Raw genomic sequence first — 20,919 nt, forward strand, 5'->3', positions numbered from 1 at the left:
CAGCCTGTGACACGACAGTTAGGAGCTGATTAGCTGGTACTTTATCACTCTCCAAGACTTAGTACATCTGCCCATTTATATCTCTAATTTGGAGAGTGTTGTAAGTCACTGAAGATTATACAGTCGGGCATGAAAACTCTTCCAACATGCCCAACTGATCTGTTTATCCGTCGGCTGCATCTGGTAAGGTATACGCTGCCGAGGATGACCGTCCGACATTTACCCTGGTCCTTCACAGGGGATGCCAGCTATTGTGTGGCCATTCACTGATATATCTCACAGTGTATCCAACCTTGAATAGAGATAAAACAGCAACCAATTAGTTCCTGTCACTTTTCAAACACAGATGGATATTTATTTATTACCAGTTATTTATATAGCGCACACATATTCCGCAGAGCTTTACAGAGAATATTTGCCCATTCACATCAGTCCCTGCCCCAGTGGAGCTTACAATCTATATTCCCTACCAAATGTGCACACAGACACATTCACACTAGGGTTAATTTTTTTGTTGGGATCCAATTAACCTACCAGAAACCGGAGAACCCGGTGGAAACCCACGCAAGCACGGGGAGAATATACAAACTCCGCACAGTTAGGGCCATGGTGGGAATCAAACCCATGACCTCAGTGCTGTGAGGCAGTAATGCTAACCATTACACCATCCGTACTGCCAAAGCTTAGAGCGCAATAAAATGAAGAGAGATAAAATGGCAAAAAATAAAATCATAACTCACATAACTCAGGGGCAGATTTAATAACGAGTGATATTCTTGCAGCATTTATCATTAGCAAGTACAGGTTGAGTATCCCATATCCAAATATTCCGAAATACGGACTTTTCTGAGTGGGATTGAGATAGTGAAACATTTGTTTCTGATGGCTCAATGTAGACACACTTTTAATAATATTGTATTAAATGACCTTCAGGCTGTGTGTATAAGGTGTATATGAAACATAAATGCATTCTGTGCTTAGAATTCGGTCCCATCGCCATGATATCTCATTATGGTATGCAATTATTCCAAAATACGGAAAAATCCGATATCCAAAATACCTCTGGTCCCATGCATTTTGGATAAGGTATACTCAACCTGTAATAACAAGAATATCACTCATTGTTATCTGCCCCATAGTCTGTAAAATGATAGGAGCTGGTTGATTAGTATATTATTTCTCTCCACATTATCTCTGCAAAGCTTTGCTAAATATCCTCCACAGGTGGTATATAGCAGTTAGAAGCTGATTGTCTGGTACTTTATCTCTCTTCAGCTTAACTCCCTGATACATCTCCCCCAGTGTATGGCCATGGTATCTTCTGGATTCAGGGGGTAAATCAGAGTTGATCGCAGCAGCAAATTTGTTAGCAGTTGGGCAAAACCATGGGGGTCATTCCGAGTTGTTCGCTCGTTGCCGATTTTCACTATACTGCGATTAGTCGCTTACTGCGCATGCGCAAGGTTCGCAGAGCGCAATGCGCTTAGTTATTTTACACAAAAGTTAGGTATTTTACTCACGGCGTAACAAAGTTTTTTCATCGTTTTGCTGATCGGTGAGGGATTGACAGGAAGTGGGTGTTTCTGGGCAGAAACTGACCGTTTTCTGGGAGTGTGCGGAAAAACGCAGGCGTTTCATGGAAAAACGCGGGAGTGGCTGGAGAAACGGGGGAGTGTCTGGCCGAACGCTGGGTGTGTTTGTGACGTCAAACCAGGAACGCAGCGGACTGAACTGATCGTAGTGTAGGAGTAAGTCTGGAGCTACTCAGAAACTGCTAAGAATTTTCTATTCGCAATTCTGCTAATCTTTCGTTCGCAATTCTGCTAAGCTAAGATACACTCCCAGAGGGCGGCGGCTTAGTGTGTGCAATGCTGCTAAAAGCAGCTAGCGAGCGAACAACTCGAAATGAGGGCCTATGTGCACTGCAGGGAGGGCAGATGTTACATGTGCAGAGAGAGTTAGATTTGGGTGGGGTGAATTCAAACTGAAATCTAAATTGCAGTGTAAAAATAAAGCAGCCAGTATTTACCCTGCACAGAAACAATATAACCCACCCAAATCTAACTCTCTGCACATGTTACATCTGCCCCCCCCCCCCCCCCCCCCACACTGCAGTGCACATGGTTTTGCCCACCTGCTAACAAATTTGCTGCTGCAATCAACTCTAAATTACTCCCTCAGTCTGTCAGAATAAATGTCTGTTGGTCTGACAACTCACATATATAGTCAGAATCCTGTGAAAATGTGACCTAAAACTAGTGCACAGGTTTTAAAAGTGGGGACACAACAGTAAGACATTTTTGACTACTTCATAATTGCACTAACTCAATAACCTTATCTCACTGGTTGCTATGGGTTAGCGCACCTATTCGGTCTACCCCAACTTTCACTGATGTCTCCGATGGGTTCTACTAATTTAAGATTTCTGTACAGAACTACCGGTAAAATTATGTTGAAATTGTTAGAGACGAAAATAATAACACTGTAAATGTAATAAATACCTTAGCCCCTTAAATGGGTTCAGTATGATTTCCCGATGGACGGGATGCCAGTGGTCAGAATACCAACAGTGGCATCCCATCTATCAGAATCCCGACAGCCCCCTCTAAAGTACCCTAACCCTCCTCTGCCCCCTTCCCTAACCCTCCATTGTGGGTGCCTAAACTTAACCCTCCCCGGTGGTGCCCAACCCTTACTTCCCCTCCCATGTGCCTAAACCTAACCCTCCCTCCCCGCAACCCTAACCTTCCCGACCCTGCCCCCTAACCCTCCTTCTCCTGCCTAATCCTAACCTCACCCCGTAACCCCCCCCCCCCCTCCCCTCTTCCCGCTGTCAGGATGATCAGGAGGCTGGCTGTCGGTATTGTGACACTGGTATCCTGTACAGCGTCGGTATCTGGACACTGGGATTGCGTCCTCCTTCGGAATCCCGGCGTCGGTATATTAACCGCCGGCATCCCGTCAGTCGGGAAGCCAACTGCTTCCCCTTTTAATTATTAACTCCCTCATCCTAACCATTAACCACTCCCAACATCACTAATTAATTTCATTAAAATTCATTAACACCCTCGTGCATAAAATGGGCATTGAGACAAGGGACGAGGATGTAATCCTGCCGCTGAATAAAGCATTAGTACAGCCGCACCTGGAATATTGTGTTCAATTTTGGGCACCATATTATAAAAAAGATATCGGGGAACTAGAAAGAGTTCAAAGGCGAGCTACTAAATTGATTAATGGGTTAGAGACTCTGGAGTACGAGGAAAGGCTTACTAGGTTAAATATGTATACTCTAGAAAAGAGGCGTCTAAGAGGAGACATTATTAATATCTTCAAATCTGTAAAGGGTTATTACCAGGAGTTAGCAGGGGATTTGTTTATGAAAAGAAGGACACGTGGGCACTCGCTGAGGCTAGAGGAGAGAAAATTCCGTACACAACGTAGGAAAGGGTTCTTCACGGTAAGGGCAATAAAGATTTGGAACTACCTGCCGGAGAAGGTAATAATGGCGGATTCTGTAAACGCAATTAATAACGGATTGGACAAATGTCTAACTGGAGTCCAGGGTTATATCATTTCTCTTACGTCCTAGAGGATGCTGGGGACTCTGTAAGGACCATGGAGTATAGACGGGCTCCGCAGGAGACATGGGCACTATAAAGAACTTTAGAATGGGTGTGCACTGGCTCCTCCCTCTATGCCCCTCCTCCAGACCTCAGTTAGATCCTGTGCCCAGAGGAGATTGGGTGCATTACAGGGGAGCTCTCCTGAGTTTCTCTGATAAAGATTTTTGTTAGGTTTTTTTATTTTCAGGGAGTACTGCTGGCAACAGGCTACCTGCATCGTGGGACTGAGGAGAGAGAAGCAGACCTACTTAAGTGATAGGCTCTGCTTCTTAGGCTACTGGACACCATTAGCTCCAGAGGGAGTCTGGACGCAGGTCTCCCCTCGCTGTTCGTCCCAGAGCCGCGCCGCCGTCCTCCTCGCAGAGCCGGAAGATAGAAGCCGGGTGAGTATAAGAAGAAAAGAAGACTTCAAGGCGGCAGAAGACTTCAGATCTTCACTGAGGTAAGCGCGCAGCGGTAACCCTGCGCGCCATTGCTCCCACACACTACACACACTAGCGGGCACTGATGGGTGCACAGCGCAGGGGGGGCGCCCTGGGCAGCAATAAAAACCTCTAAATCTGGCATTATAAGGTTAGACACTGCGGAGGCAGTAATTCTATAAATCCCCCGCCAGTTTTGTGATACTTTGAGCGGGACCGAAGTCCGCCGCTGGAGGGGGTGGAGCTTGGTCCCTCAGCACTAACCAGCGCCATTTTCTCCACAGAGATCTGCAGAGAATCTGGCTCCCCGGTCTCTCCCCTGCTGAACACGGTGACACAGGGCTGAAAAGAGGAGGGGGGGCACTTGTAAGGCGCAGTGAGTGTATTAACACAGTGATTAAGATAAAAGTGCTATTATCTGGGAGATTATTTTCCAGTGTCAGCTGGCGCTGGGTGTGTGCTGGCATACTCTCTCTCTGTCTCTCCAAAGGGCCTTATTGGGGAACTGTCTCCTTATAACTATATCCCTGTGTGTGTGGGGGTGTCGGTACGAGTGTGTCGGCATGTCTGATACGGAAGGCTCAGCTAAGGAGGAGGTGGAGCAGATGATTGTGGTGTCTCCATCGGCAACTCCGACTCATGATTGGATGGACATGTGAAATGTTTTAAATGCAAATGTGACCTTATTACATAAGAGATTGGACAAAGCAGAGTCCAGAGAAAAAGCTGGGAATCAATCCACCGCTTTGACTGGGTCACCGGGCCCTTCTGGGTCTCAAAAACGTCCCCTATCCCAAATAGCAGACACTGATACCGACACGGATTCTGACTCCAGTGTCGACTATGATGATGCGAGGTTACACCCAAGGGTGTCCAAAAGTATTCATTATATTTATTTATTTATTACCAGTTATTTATATAGCGCACACATATTCCACAGCGCTTTACAGAGACTATTTGCCCATTCACATCAGTCCCTGCTCCAGTGGAGCTTACAATCTATATTCCCTACCACATGTACACACAGACACATTCACGCTAGGGTTAATTTTGTTGGGAGCCAATTAACCTGCCAGTATATTTTTGGGATTGTGGGAGGAAACCCACGCAAGTACGGGGAGAATATACAAACTCCGCACAGTTAGGGCCATGGTGGGAATCGAACCCTTGACCTCAGTACTGTGAGGCAGTAATGCTAACCATTACACCATCCGTACTGCCCTAATAATAATCATTATATGATTATTGCAATAAATGATGTTTTGCATATCACAGATGACCCCTCGGTCCCTGACACGAGGGTGCGCATGTATAAGGAAAAGAAACTTGAGGTAACCTTTCCCCCATCCCATGAGCTTAACGAGTTATTTGAAAAAGCTTGGGAAACTGCAGATTCCCAAAAGGATTCTTATGGCGTATCCTTTCCCTGCACAGGACAGGGTACGTTGGGAATCCTCACCCAGGGTGGACAAGGCTTTAACACGCCTGTCCAAGAAGGTGGCGCTACCGTCTCCGGACACGGCAGCCCTCAAGGATCCTGCTGATCGCAGACAGGAAACTACTTTAAAGTCTATTTATGCGCATACAGGTGCTTTGCTCAGACCGGCAATAGCATCGGCATGGGTGTGTAGTGCAGTTGCAGCTTGGACAGATACCTTGTCAGCTGACCTTGATACCCTAGACAGGGATACAATTTTATTGACCTTAGGCCACATTAAAGACGCAGTCTTATATATGAGGGACGCTCAAAGAGACGTTGGGCTGCTAGGTCCGAGAGCCAACGCCATGGCGATTTCTGCTAGGCGAGCCCTGTGGACCCGCCAATGGACGGGTGATGCCGATTTAAAGAAGCATATGGAGGTTTTGCCATACAAAGGTGAAGTTTTATTTGGGGAAGGTCTCGCGGACCTGGTTGCCACAGCTACCATGGGTAAATCTACCTTTTTGCCTTTTGTTCCCCCACAGCAAAAGAAAACTCCACAATATCAGATGCAGTCCTTTCGGTCGCATAAGTCCAGAAGAGGTCGGGGCTCTTCCTTCCTCGCCAGAGGTAAGGGTAGAGGAAAGAGAGCACCTGCTCCAGCTAGTTCCCAGGAACAGAAGTCCTCCCCGGCTTCTACTAAATCCACCACATGACGCTGGGGCTCCACTGAGGGAGTCCGCACCAGTGGGGGCACGTCTTCGACTCTTCAGCCAGGTCTGGGTTCTGTCAGACGTGGATCCTTGGGGGATGGATATTGTATCCCAAGGCTACAAACTGGAATTCGAAGAGGTGCCCCCTCGACGATTTTTCAAGTCGGCCTTGCCAGCTTCTTCCCCAGAGAAGGAAGTAGTGTTAGCTGCAATTCAAAAGCTGTGTCAACAGCAAGTGATTGTCAAGGTTCCCCTAGTCCAACAGGGGAAAGGGTACTATTCGACCCTGTTCGTGGTCCCGAAGCCGGATGGTTCGGTCAGACCCATTTTAAATCTAAAATCCCTAAACCTGTACTTGAAAAAGTTCAAATTCAGATGGAATCGTTCCGGGCTGTGATCTCCAGTCTGGAAGGGGGGGATTTTATGGTGTCACTCGACATAAAGGATGCATACCTTCATGTCCCCATATATACTCCTCATCAGGCGTACCTGAGATTCGCTGTACAGAACTGTCATTACCAGTTTCAGATGTTGCCGTTTGGGCTTTCCACTGCCCCGAGGATTTTCACCAAGGTGATGGCGGAGATGATGGTGCTCCTGCGCAGACAGGGAGTCACAATTATCCCATACTTGGACAATCTCCTGATAAAAGCAAGATCGAGAGATCAATTGCAGAAGAGCGTGTCGCTCTCCCTGAGAGTGCTACAACAACACGGTTGGATTCTCAATCTGCCAAAGTCGCAATTGATTCCAACGACTCGACTATCATTCCTAGGCATGATTCTGGACATGGAACAAAAGAGGGTTCTTCTCCCGATGGAAAAAGCCCAGGACCTCCAGAATATGGTCAGAGACTTGCTAAAACCAAAAAGAGTGTCTGTTCATCAATGCACTCGAGTTCTGGGGAAAATGGTGGCAGCCTACGAGGTCATCTCTTTGGCAGGTTTCATGCAAGGACGTTTCAGTGGGACCTCCTGGACAAGTGGTCCGGGTCCCATCTACTAATACATCAGAAGATAAGCCTGTTCCCCCGGGCCAGGGTGTCTCTCCTGTGGTGGCTGCAAAGTGCTCACCTTTTAGAGGGTCTCAGGTTCGGCATTCAAGACTGGGTTCTGGTGACCACGGACGCGAGCCTCCGAGGATGGGGAGCAGTCACACAAGGAAGACATTTTCAGGGGCTATGGTCAAGCCAGGAGGCTTGTTTACACATCAACGTACTGGATTTGAGGGCTATATACAACGGCCTACGACAAGCGGAGAATCTTCTTCGCGACCTACCGGTTCTGATTCAATCAGACAACGTCACAGCCGTGGCTCATGTAAACCACCAAGGCGGGACAAGGAGCAGAGTGGCAATGGAGGAAGCCACCAGGATTCTTCGCTGGGCAGAAAATCACGTAAGCGCTCTGTCAGCGGTCTTCATTCCGGGAGTGTACAACTGGGAAGCAGACTTCCTCAGCAGACACGATCTCCATCCAGTAGAGTGGGGACTTCATCAAGACGTTTTTACAGAGATAACAAGTCTTTGGGGAATTCCTCACATAGACATGATGACGTCACGCCTCAACAAGAAACTTCGGAGGTATTGTGCCAGGTCAAGGGACCCTCAGGCAGTAGCAGTGGACGCCCTGGTGACACCTTGGGTGTTTCAGCCGGTCTATGTGTTCCCCCCTCTTCCTCTCATCTCAAAAATATTGAGAATCATAAGACAAAAAAGAGTGAAAACAATCCTCATTGTTCCAGATTGGCCTCGAAGGGCCTGGTATGCAGATCTTCAGGAGATGCTCACAGAAGATCCATGGCCTCTTCCTCTCAGGGAGGACCTGTTACAACAGGGGCCCTGCGTGTTCCAAGACTTACCGCGGTTACGTTTGACGGCATGACGGTTGAACACCGAATCCTAGCTGGGAAAGGTATTCCGGAGGAAGTCATCCCTACTCTGATAAAGGCTAGGAAGGAGGTGACGGCAAAACATTATCACCGTATCTGGAGGAAATATGTTTCTTGGTGTGAAGCCAAGAATGCTCCTACGGAAGATTTCCATCTGGGCCGTTTTCTCCACTTTCTACAGACAGGAGCGGATATGGGCCTAAAATTAGGATCCATTAAGGTACAGATTTCGGCCCTGTCTATTTTCTTTCAGAAGGAATTGGCTTCTCTCCCAGAAGTCCAGACTTTTGTAAAGGGAGTGCTGCACATCCAGCCTCCTTTTGTGCCCCCAGTGGCACCTTGGGACCTTAACGTGGTGTTACGGTTCCTGAAGTCTCACTGGTTTGAACCTCTTCAAACGGTTGAGTTGAAATTTCTCACTTGGAAGGTGGTCATGTTGTTGGCCTTGGCATCTGCAAGGCGGGTGTCCAAATTGGCGGCCTTGTCTCACAAGAGCCCCTATTTGACCTTCCATGTGGATAGAGCAGAGTTGAGGACTCGTCCTCACTTTTTGCCTAAGGTGGTTTCTTCATTTCAAATGAACCAACCTATTGTGGTGCCTGTGGCTACGGCTGACTTGGAGGATTACAAGTCCCTGGATGTAGTCAGGGCATTAAAAATCTATGTAGCCAGGATGGCTCGGGTTAGGAAAACAGAAGCACTGTTTGTCCTGTATGCAGCCAACAAAGTTGGCGCTCCTGCTTCGAAGCAGACTATTGCTCGCTGGATCTGTAACACGATTCAGCAGGCTCATTCTACGGCAGGATTGCCGTTAACAAATTCAGTAAAGGCCCATTCTACTAGGAAGGTGGGCCTCTTCTTGGGCGGCTGCCCGAGGCGTCTCGGCTTTACAGCTTTGCCGAGCTGCTACCTTGTCAGGTTCAAACACTTTTGCAAAGTTCTATAAGTTTGATACCCTGGCGGATGAAGACCTTGTGTTTGCTCAGTCGGTGCTGCAGAGTCGTCCGCACTATCCTGCTCGGTCTGGAGCTTTGGTATAAACCCCATGGTCCTTACGGAGTCCCCAGCATCCTCTAGGACGTAAGAGAAAATAAGATTTTAAACCTACCGGTAAATCTTTTTCTCCTAGTCCGTAGAGGATGCTTGGCGCCCGTCCCAGTGCGGACAAAATCTGCAAGGCTTGTATATAGTTGTTGCTTCCATAAGGGTTATGTTACAGTTGAGATCAGTCTTTAGCTGATACTGTTTTTTGGGGGTAATTCCAAGTTGATCGCAGCAGGATATTTTTTAGCAATTGGGCAAAACCATGTGCACTGCAGATATAACATGTGCAGAAAGAGTTAGATTTGGGTGGGTTATTTTGTTTCTGTGCAGGCTAAATACTGGCTGCTTTATTTTTACACTGCAAATTAGATTGCAGATTGAACATACCCCACCCAAATCTAACTCTCTCTGCAGATGTTATATCTGCCTCCCCTGCAGTGCACATGATTTTGCCCAATTGCTAACAAAAATCCTGCTGCGATCAACTTGGAATTACCCCCTTTGTTCATACTGTTAACTGGTTGCGTATTTTCCAGGTTTTACGGTGTGGATGGTGTGGGCTGGTATGAATCTTGCCCTTAGATTAACAAAATCCTTTTCTCGTATTGTCCATCTCCTCTGGGCACAGTTTCTCTAACTGAGGTCTGGAGGAGGGGCATAGAGGGAGGAGCCAGTGCACACCCATTCTAAAGTTCTTTATAGTGCCCATGTCTCCTGCAGAGCCCGTCTATACCCCATGGTCCTTACGGAGTCCCCAGCATCCTCTACGGACTAGGAGAAAAAGATTTACCGGTGGGTTTAAAATATTATTTTAACATAGTGACATTAATATCTGGGAGTGGTAAGAATCATAGTTGTCAATTGGTACTAAACCATTACTTCAGCAGGTGCATTATAATATGAACATCTTAACACAGAACACAGGTGGAACCCGATGGGCATTTTGCCTCTCTTCGACCTCACTAACTATGTAACTATGTAACCTTACTCATTGCGGGTGTATCAAGCATCGTATTTTGAATGTGATACATCCTGACCGCCACTGCTATGCATAGCAGTGTTTAGGAATGCAGTAGGTACTGTATGTACGGTTGTGATTAAAACTGCAAAGGACAGCTCTGCCAGTAAGAGTTGTCCTTTGTGATGAGGGGACTTCCGGGTTTATATCCCTGGAGTCCTTCTGTGCATGCACAGCCATTGACCAGTTCATGTGCGAGCTGCGGGGGACACTGGAAGGGATCTGCGAAAAGAAGCCCATAAGCTTTTGTTAGGTAACACCATCTAGATAGCTTGGCTTATCGAGAACAAGCTCCAGAACATGTTGCTTCTTGGAGCTTTGTGCAGATGGGAAAAGTGGTCAGACCTATGGAAACTACAGTTTTCTGAGTTGTAGCCGCATTTTGTTGTTCGTATCTCCCACCAAGCCTAATAACCCTTCACTTTAGTTAAATAGAATATAGCATTAACAATAAAGTATTAAATGAAACCCAAACCAATGAAACATACCCCCTTATACTTATTAACTTTGCTAAACTATACACATTATCTCTCTATCCTCGAACTCCCTCTATCCCCAGTGTCACTTTCCTATTGCTGATATCATTATCTCTTATGTGCTGTTTACACTATGGCCCAGATTTATCCAGCCTTGGAGAGTGATAAATTGTATGGTGATAAAGTCCCAACCAATCAGCTCCTAACTGTTGTTCTATTATATTTTTTTTATTTAATATAGTTTCAAAATATTTTTTTTTATATTTACATATTATACTATGCACATCTGCAGAACAGATCTCCATGTTAAAAACTGAGGGACGCAGTGGGGCGCTGCGGTCGCATGTGATCTGACCATGCCAGTTAAGTGGTTAAAGGACATTATTTTTAACATGGGTAACATAGCCTAACGCGCCTCTGCACCATGGAGAGGAGGAAACACCAGGGAACAGGCAATGTATCTTTTTATACAAGTTTTAAAGTGAGCATTAAATCCATCATTTTTAGGCTTTCTGCTGTAGCTTGACTTACATACAGTACTACATATTTTTTGTAACACTTCATGAGTGCATTATGGTGTTTGCCCACAAGATGTCGCTATTGGTCTTTAGAATAGAATGAAATGTCTGCTCACCAGGTGTCGCTCTTTGCAAGCGCATGTTATTTGTTCTGTTTCATTTTTACATTGTATATCTGTTTTGATATTATGGGTGGTGCATTACACCTGTTTTCTGCAGCACATCACTATGGAAAGTTGCCTCTTGCAATTAAAAACTGGTACACATTCAACATAATGTACTTCTTTCAGAGTTGGACATAAATGCAGGTTGTGACATTTTTTAGACGCAACTTGCTCTTTATTTTAGTGCACATGCAAATATTTTTCCACTGCACTTTTTCCCCCCAGGTAACTTGCTTTTGTGTCTTCCTACGACATTAGAGCATGGGTTGGAGGTTGGAGGATGCATGTATAGATGTCCTCATACATCATTGCTGCAGTCGCACCAAATAGCCCCTCACATATAAAGTTCCAATGTGCTTTGTACACAGACTCCGACATACAGGTGTGTTCTCGTACATCTAGCCTCAATATGCCTTGCAGCTGGAGATGCCGGACATGAGTGAGCCGGCAGATTCTGTGCAACTCTGTTAACGTCGGACGTCTTTTTTTTTTTGCTGAAAATGCATCTTAGTTGCAATTTGATGTGACTAGGACGCACGAGGAGACTGTGCTGATTAATTTGGTAAGCAACTCGTGTTTATCTGTGCGACTGAGTCTGTAAACACAGCACAAAAGAACAGGGCATGGAAAAAAGCCACAGCTGCTGCATTGGAGTACTTGCTATACACGAATTACACGTGTGCACAACTCTGCATAGGCTGCAGTTCCTTCCGCAAACTTTGCCTATGCACAAATACCCTTGATACCACCCAATTAAGCCCTTCAGCCACAAGTGGAGTTGTGACTGAGCTGCATAGGCCCGTTCTGTTGGCATGCACAGCGCCAAAGCATGCAAGATACGCTCACCAATGCAACACAAAGCGTTGGAAAATGCCATGTGTCACAAGCTACTGTTTTTCTGTCTTTCAGCTAACCCAGTTGCTTTTGTTTTTCCCAATAACTACAGTATTGCAGCAGGTGTGGTTCAAATTGTTATGTTATGACTGCATAGAAAAACGTGTAAACACTTTATAAAAAAAAAAAGACATATCTCTGATAAATTTGTCTGGCTCACATGAAACTGCACAAATTGCAACAATGTGTACTTCTGTGAATTTCTACAATTGTATGCTATACATGTTGCTAGAAAGTGAACTATGGGCCTAATTCAGAATTGATTGCAGCAGCAAATTTGTTAGCAGATGGGCAAAACCATGTGCACTGCAGGTGGGGCAGATGTAACATGTGCAGAGAGAGTTAGATTTGGGTGGGGTATGTTCAAACTGAAATCTAAATTGCAGTGTAAAAATAAAGTAGCCATTATTTACCCTGCACAGAAACAAAATAACCCACCCAAATCAAACTCTCTCTGCACATGTTACATCTGCCCCACCTGCAGTGCACATGGTTTTGCCCAACTGCTAACAAATTTGCTGCTGTGATCATCTCTGATTTAGGCCCTATGTTTTATGTGGGTGTGGTATGCAAGGTTGACAGTGTCTAGGTCGACATTGTTTCTAGGTCGACAGGTACTAGGTCGATATGACAAAAGGTCGACATGATTTTCCCCACTTTTTTTGGTGTTGTTTTCTCCGTACAGTGACCGGGAACCCCAATTAGTGCCCGGTGTCCCCTCGCATGGCTCACGCTTCGGGAAAGGTGCCTCGCTCTGCTACTGCTGCGCTCAGCACAGGTTACCGATCCCAATTGTAGTCCCATGTGGATCATAAAGTATGAAAAAGTTAAAAAAGTGAAACTAATGTCGACCTAGAGTCCCTGTCGAGCTATTTACTGTTGACCTATAGTGGTCGACCTAAGTGTGGTCGACCTAGAGACCGGATACCATTTTTTTGTTTTGTAAACAAAACAAAAAAAGGAGGAGGAATGCAATTTTTGCCTTACGTTGTCTTTGGACTGATTTTGTATATGATACTGTATAGCGTTATTTTTGTTGCCTCTATGATAAAATATATATTTTTCTAAGAAAGTTTACCAAACATGGCTAAATTTTAAATAAATATTTAAAATCAGGACAGTGTGTTCTGGGATGCACAATAATGCAGTTCTGGAACTTATTTTTGCTCCATAGTTATTGATGTACTGTATACATTCATTTTTTATGTCCCTCTCGTGTAATGTACTTTTTTTCTTTTTTTTGTTACCTACAAATGAAGGGTGAAAAATTAATAGTTGCTCAATTTAGTACATAAGAGAAAAAAGGGGGGACCTGGACTGCACATCCTATTACTAAAGACAATTTAGTACATTTGAGAACATTTTCAGATTCCCTTGATGTTCTTTCCCTCTGGATCCAAATCCCTCCCATCTTTCTCCTGAATCCTGCTCCTACCTTGCCCATCCCATTTTCTATCACTCTCCCCAGGCTTTGAAACGCATTTGGTATGCGAGACCGGCGTTCAGGATCCTGTCAGTCAGCATACTGACGTTGGGATCCTGACCGCCAGAATGCCGACAGGAGGGTGAGTGCAACAAAGCCCCTTGTGGTCTCGGTGGCTCTCTGCGCTCACCGCAGGTTCTATTCCCACTCCATGGGTGTCATGGACACCCACGAGTGAGAATAGCTCTTGGCCCCCTATTGGCATTCTGGCTGTCGAGATCCTGGTGGTCAGGATACTGACGCCGGAATCCCGACAGCCGGGGAAAAGCCTGATATTCCCACTTGGCGCCACCACCCGATAGGGAATATAATAGTGTTGCCACCAGGCCCGAAGCATGGCGAGTGCAGCAAGCCCACGAGTGGACTTGCTGTACAAGCTGCCGAGATTCTGGCTGTCGGGATTCTGCCGTCTTTCTCCTGACTGCCAGTATCTCATACCGAATCCATCTGTACAGTCCTCCCCTTAGTATGTGATCTCCAGGCAGGGAACTCTTACCCCGTGTTCCTCCCTTAGTACTATCTATGTTATCCTTGTCTGTTTTCTCCTAGTCCATTCAGCAGCTCTGATACTGTGTGCTAGCCCCTTACCTTGTCAACAGGCTCATCACGTGCCAAATTGCCTTCCCCTCCCAGTCACGACAAGTTAGTGAGTTCCGTGTTCTCGTACTACATAGTCTGTCATATTGGTATGTCAGTTGGCACTACATTGTACTTATAAAATATCAAGTTACACTGAAACTATGTATATTATTTGTATGACGTGGTGGAAACTTTCTGGTTCCTGTAAATAAAAGATAATAAAATAAATGTGCACATCTTTTTTCCTGTTCTGCTTTATAGTTATAGGGCTAACTTGTTGACATTGCAGTAGTGGGCCACACCAACCAATCAAAGACTTGCTTTCATTGTCTACTTTGCTCTAGATATCGAATAGCTTATTGGTTGCTGAGGTTTACTGCAGCTTTTGTACCTGAATGCAGTGACTCTAATAGAGAACAATTCAACCAAGCCTTTTGAAGTCTTCTTTTAAATACCTTGTTATGTATATATCATGTAGATTGCACCAGAGACTAAAGCTGTCATGAAGTGGATGAGGTCCGTCCCATTTGTTTTATCCGGTAGCCTTCACGGCGGTGACCTGGTTGTTAGTTATCCTTATGACTTCTCTAAACACCCCTTGGAAGAGAAGATGAATTCTCCCACTCCAGATGACAAGGTGAGACAAAAAATATACCCATGGTAATCTATTGGACATTATAAACTTAATGATTCCATGCATACGGATGGGGCTTCTAAGTGTCTTATTTGTCCCAATCAAAGTTTTTTACTGACCATGCTTAGTTACCTACAATACAACCTTACGATTTATTTAATTCCTGGGTATAGGTGTAGAGACACACAGAAATCAGTCCTATTCTAGCCAACCAGAACTTAGCCATCTTAGGCTACGGCCATACATAGTGGCCAAGCTGGACGCGCTTGGCCGGAAGGAGAGTGCACACATGTACGGCAGTCCCGCCACCGCTGGGTCCGATGACAGGACGGTGGGATTTCAATGTGAACACATACATTTCAGTGTATTTGTTCACACAGTGCAGCTGTGCCGCACTGTGTTACATTGAAATCCCGTGTGTCACTGGCCGTATCCTGTTCTGCAGCATCCCGCAGAACAGGATCCATGTGCACACAAACTCCCCCTCCCGGCCAAGCGGGTTCCGTTCAGCAGGACCCACTTGGCCACTATGTGTGGCCTTAGCCTAACTCCACAACTAATGATTCATTCTGTTGGGTCTAGACTTGATGGCTAGACTTGTTGGGCAAACAGATATTACTCATGATTTTATTAAGCAAATATATATTTTTTATTATCTGTACCTATAAAATTCTTATAAAATGAATTAAACAATTTCCCATAGTTGCCAACTGTAACAATTACCAGTAGACAGTCCAGGGAACGGAATATTTCACTTGTGTCCCTGACAATGTCATTGGTTTTCAGTTTTGAGCATCCTCCACCGATGGGTATAGTTCAAAATCTATATACCCGTACTAATAGCGTAATGACGATTTTTATGAGTGACTAATTTCTATGATGCCTTTGCCTGAGCAGGGCACATCTGCTCAGGCAACAGCATCATAGAAATATACCAAATTAAAACTCTTGGTCTGTAGATTTGCATAATTATATTGGCATTGCGATTGGTTGCTTTGTTTTGGAGTTACGTGGCAAAACATCCGCCAGTCAATACAATGCATCACCATTGTGCTCTTTGAATATATGACAGTTGGTGAACTCTCCCTGTGTACCTGCCGGGTGACCTGGAACATGTGACCTGCCAGATGGTCTGGAAACTGTGACAGTTATGTGCAGCTGCCTACTAAACAGGGATACTACGGGGTATCAACTCCTAAGGGGGTGAAAAGGAGTAAAACGATCTGCCCAACAAACCTTTGCTATCTAAATCATGCTAGAAAAGAATATTAAAAATGAAAAAAGTTGTGTAATAATTATGTTTCATGGTCAAGTCATGTTGGGTAGAGGCAGTTATGTCTGTGTACTATGCCCACTAGTCAGACCATGTTGGGAGTGTTGTGTTCTATGTGTTTATAGAGCATTATAGAATTGTGTTTATATCTTGACCAATGGACATGTCATGTTGGGGTTGTAGTGTCATACAGTATGTCTGTATAGGGGGTAATAGAAGTGTATTATATGGTCATGTACAGGGGTCAGGGCATGTTGGGGGTGTAGTGTCCTGTGTCTGTATAGGGTGTAATGGAAGTGTGTTATGGTCATGTGCAGTGGTCAGGTCATGTTGGGGGTATAGTTCCCTATGTCTCTATAGGGGGTAATAGAAGTGTATTATATGGTCATGTACAGGGGTCAGGGCATGTTTGAGGTGTAGTGTCCTGTGTCTGTATAGGGTGTAATGGAAGTGTGTTATGGTCATGTGCAGTGGTCAGGTCATGTTGGGGGTATAGTTCCCTATGTCGATATAGGGGGTAATAGAAGTGTATTTTGATCATGTGCAGTGGTCAGTGTTGGGAGTGTTGTGTCAGGTTGGTATTGATATCCTGAAGGTTGAGATCCCGACAGTTAGAATGCCAACAGCTGTATCCCGACGTTAAAAATCTTGATGGATCCCAGTGAGTATTTTAACCCTAATCCTAACCCACCAGTCTCGCATCTTAAACCCTAACTGCCTAGCCCTGACACCCCTACCCCCAGCCTAACCCTAACCCTTCCCCTAGTGCCTAACCTTAAACCCATTACTTACCGTCAGGATGCTGCTGCTGGAATTCTGACCGTCAGGATCTCAACCATCAGAATTTTTACTCCATCTGTAGTGCCCCATGTCTGTACAGAGTGTAATAGAACTGCAATATGATCATGTCCAGTGGTCAGGTCATGTTGTGGTGGTAGTGTCCTACAGATATGTCCCCCTACATCCTTGCTGCAGTCACGTTAAACAGCCCTTCTAGTAACGCCATGCTGTGGTGTGACTCTGTAGCACTGGGTGTCTTTATGTGCAACGTTTTCCATTTAAATACACATAAGTCGCATAGCTATTTGAACAGGATGCATGAGCAGCTTATGCTGATTAAAATGATATGAGACATGCCTATATTCTGTGTGTGACTACGGCTGTATCTGCATACAAAATGCTATGTTACAGTGTTTTCCTGGAAATCGCTGTAATGTATCATTTCGTATGCAGATACGGCCACAGTCGCATGCAAAATATAGGATACCATTTTAATCAGCGTAAGCTGCTTGTGCACCTTAGTCACGTAGCAATGCGAATAAGACGCATTTTCAGCAATAAAAGACGCCCGATGTTAGCAGAGCCAGGTATCTCCTGCTGTGCGGCGTATTGAGACTAGATGTATGAGGACAAATCTGTATGTCTGTATACAGTATAATAGAACTACGTACAATATGCTCATGTCCAGTGGTCAGGTCATGTGACTATGTAGAGTATGACAGACATGTACTGTAACATGGGCAAGCTATGTTGAATGTGTGCCGTACTGTTTTTAATCAGTAGTCATTTTTGTTACACAAGTCATTATTATTCTCTCTTTTCAGGTATTTAAGATGCTTGCAAAAACCTTTGTGGCCTCACATCCCAAAATGTCAGACAAATCAACTGAAAGATGTGGTGGCAATTTTGTTACGAAAGGCGGAATAATAAATGGTGCTGAATGGTACAGCTTTAGTGGAGGTAAGTTACTTTGCTTCACATTAATCTGCATCTACGGAAATTAAATATATTACCTGTCTTGACTACATGTTACATAACATTAAACTTAGTTTACATTCATAAAATGTTGGTGTTATTGCATAGTTAGTCATTGTTTTAAGATAATATAAATCTTTAGTTTGTTTTCTACGGAGAAGTTTTATCTATAAACAAAACCTATTCTTGAACAGTTACAGCAATTGTAACATTAGCAGATGAGAAGATACAGTAACCTACCGTGGGGGGGGGGGGGGGACTGTCACCATAAACATTTATCCAAAAATCTAATTATATTTACAATGTGTAATCTTATGTAGCTTGTTAATTATTATTATTATTATTATTATTATTATCATCATCACTATCATTGATTTTTGTCTTTTTTTTTACTTTAATCTATGAAATCAATATGTCAACATAGTTCAATTAATTACCACCAGTCACTATGCACATCACACAATGGATGAAGCTGTTTTATAACTATGGCCCTCATTCCGAGTCGTTCGCTCGGTAATTTTCATCGCATCGCAGTGAAATTCCGCTTAGTACGCATGCGCAATAATCGCACTGCGACTGCGCCAAGTAATTTTACAATGAAGATAGTATTTTTACTCACGGCTTTTTCTTCGCTCCGGCGATCGTAGTGTGATTGACAGGAAATGGGTGTTACTGGGCGGAAACACGGCGTTTTCGGGGCGTGTGGATAAAAACGCTACCGTTTCCGGAAAAAACGCAGGAGTGGCCGGAGAAACGGGGGAGTGTCTGGGCGAACGCTGGGTGTGTTTATGACGTCAAACCAGGAACGACAAGCACTGAACTGATCGCAGATGCCGAGTAAGTCTGAAGCTACTCTGAAACTGCTAAGTAGTTTGTAATCGCAATATTGCGAATACATCGGTCGCAATTTTAAGAAGCTAAGATACACTCCCAGTAGGCGTAGGCTTAGCCTGAGCAACTCTGCTAAATTCGCCTTGCGAGCGATCAACTCGGAATGAGGGCCTATGAGTTAATCTTTATGAGAATGCAGCATGGGTTGAGTAGACACAATTTGACTGTCTGGTTGTGAACTGTAATCTTTGATAAAAGTTCTTGTGAAATGTCAAGGCACAGAACCGTATATAAGTAGCGCTGCACAGCGAAGAAGTCAGTAGGTTCACTTCCTTCACAAACTTGTTAGTGAGCTCAATAGATGCTACTGGAGAGCCATGATCTTCTACAACTACAAGAGTGGTCTGCAACAGCAGGATAGCTTGACCGACTGCAAGCTGCTTTTGGGAAGGAAGCAGCACCCCTAACCACTGTAAGTGGTTTGCAGAATTTCGATGCAGGAGACGGTCCCTAGAAGGACAACATTACTGTCTTGCGGGCCATAGCTGAGTTGAAAGCCAGGTTGACTGTGGTCCTATTAGAGAAGGAGATATGCATCTTAGCATAATCCACCTGCTTGATACTCCATGAAAAGCTTGACCTGAGCAAGGTTTCTGCACGCTCAGTGCCCCATCAGCTGACTCAAGAGCAGAGCAGACTCGTGGTGACTTGGTGCCGCAACATGGTGGCCAGGTTTGATGGTGGTCACTCAAACTGTGTCTGGGAGATCATTAGTAGCAATGAATCCTGGATCTATAGTTTCAATCCCCTGACCAAATAACAGTCGGCCCAGTGGACCCCAGTTGGAGTTGTGGCACAACAGAAGTTCAGATGTGAGCGCAGCATGTCCAAGCAGATGGTGGCTGTTTTTGAAGCCAAGACTGGTTATGTAACTACAGTACCATACCACTCATGCAGCAGTGCACACGTCACTGGGGACTGGTATGCCAATTCCTGCTGAAAGTGCTGAGAGCCATTCCCAAGTGCTGTCCAAGAACTTGCACTTGTGGTGCCCTTCTCCATCACGACAATGTACTTGGCCGCAAGCCTAGAAAAATGGTGGATTTTCTGGTCCATGAATGCATGTAGGAGCTTGGTCGTACAGCCCAAACCTTGTGTTCCCACAAATCAAGCACAAAATGTGTGGGATTTGCTTTGAGTCACCTTCATCCAGCATGTAGAAAACATAACCTTCTTCAGACTGGTCCAGCTGCTTGACCAAGTGGCATGCAACTTTGCATAGACTCCTCTGGTGAATACTATGAACAAAATGTAATGTTCACTCTGTTTGTAAATATAATACTTTTGTGCATGTGGAAATTTATTGCACACCCCTCATATGGATATTGATAAAGTGTAGAAATATAAACTACTAGCTGTCATTTTCAAACACAGCCCGTGACAGGTAAGAGCTGAGTGCCTGGTACTTTATCTCTCTCCATTTTATCACTCTCCAAGGATTGGTACATCTCCCCCTAAGGCTTTATCCAGGCAGATGATTCATTTCTCTTTTACTTTGATTTTACTATACCATAAATTTAGTTTCCTCACTACGGAGGAGATGTACTAAGTCTTGGAGAGTGATAACGTGGAGAGATAAAGTACCAGCCAATCAGCTCCTAACTGTCATGACACAAGTTGTTGTTTTTAAAAAAATGACAGTTAGGAGCCAATTGGCTGATACTTTATCTCCACCCAAGGCTTAGTAAATAGACTCCTTTATCTCTTTCCAAGGCTTAGAACATCTTCCCCGTAGACATGTGAGCTGGGAAATGAGGCAGTGGTCTTTCTACACTCTGGTACCATTGCTGGGGCTGCTGAATTATCTCCCAGGCCTCGATACTAGAAAGGGTGTGTTGCCTCACTCACTCGTAAAACCATTCAATAAGAATAGTGTGAGTACCAGTGATGTGCAGTGAAGCAAATGGCTGGGGAAGCACTGGTTAGTAACAGAGCCAGATTAACACACATTCTGTATATGAACTCGAGGGTTCATGTGGGCATTATACACAGGTGCAGCAGTATCTACTGCTGGCAGTTTGATGAGTTTTGATCAGAGATGTGTAGACAGTGTAGGCAGGTTGATTAGAATAATACTCATATCATTTTAATAGTCAAAACACTGGCATGTACTGAAGAA

At 44.8% G+C, this 20,919-nt stretch overlaps 1 protein-coding gene across 1 annotated transcript in view; it reads left to right on the forward strand.

Annotated features, from left to right (window-relative positions):
* The window catches only part of CPZ (carboxypeptidase Z), a 159,992-nt gene that overhangs the window by 96,762 nt on the left and 42,311 nt on the right, over positions 1-20,919 (forward strand). The window contains exons 7-8 of the mRNA XM_063924203.1: positions 14,726-14,884; positions 17,759-17,894. Of these exons, the coding sequence (XP_063780273.1) occupies positions 14,726-14,884; positions 17,759-17,894 (295 nt within the window). The remainder of the gene's footprint in view (positions 1-14,725; positions 14,885-17,758; positions 17,895-20,919) is intronic.

Source organism: Pseudophryne corroboree, chromosome 1, assembly GCF_028390025.1.
Source record: "Pseudophryne corroboree isolate aPseCor3 chromosome 1, aPseCor3.hap2, whole genome shotgun sequence".
Classification (NCBI taxonomy): Eukaryota; Metazoa; Chordata; class Amphibia; order Anura; family Myobatrachidae; genus Pseudophryne; species Pseudophryne corroboree.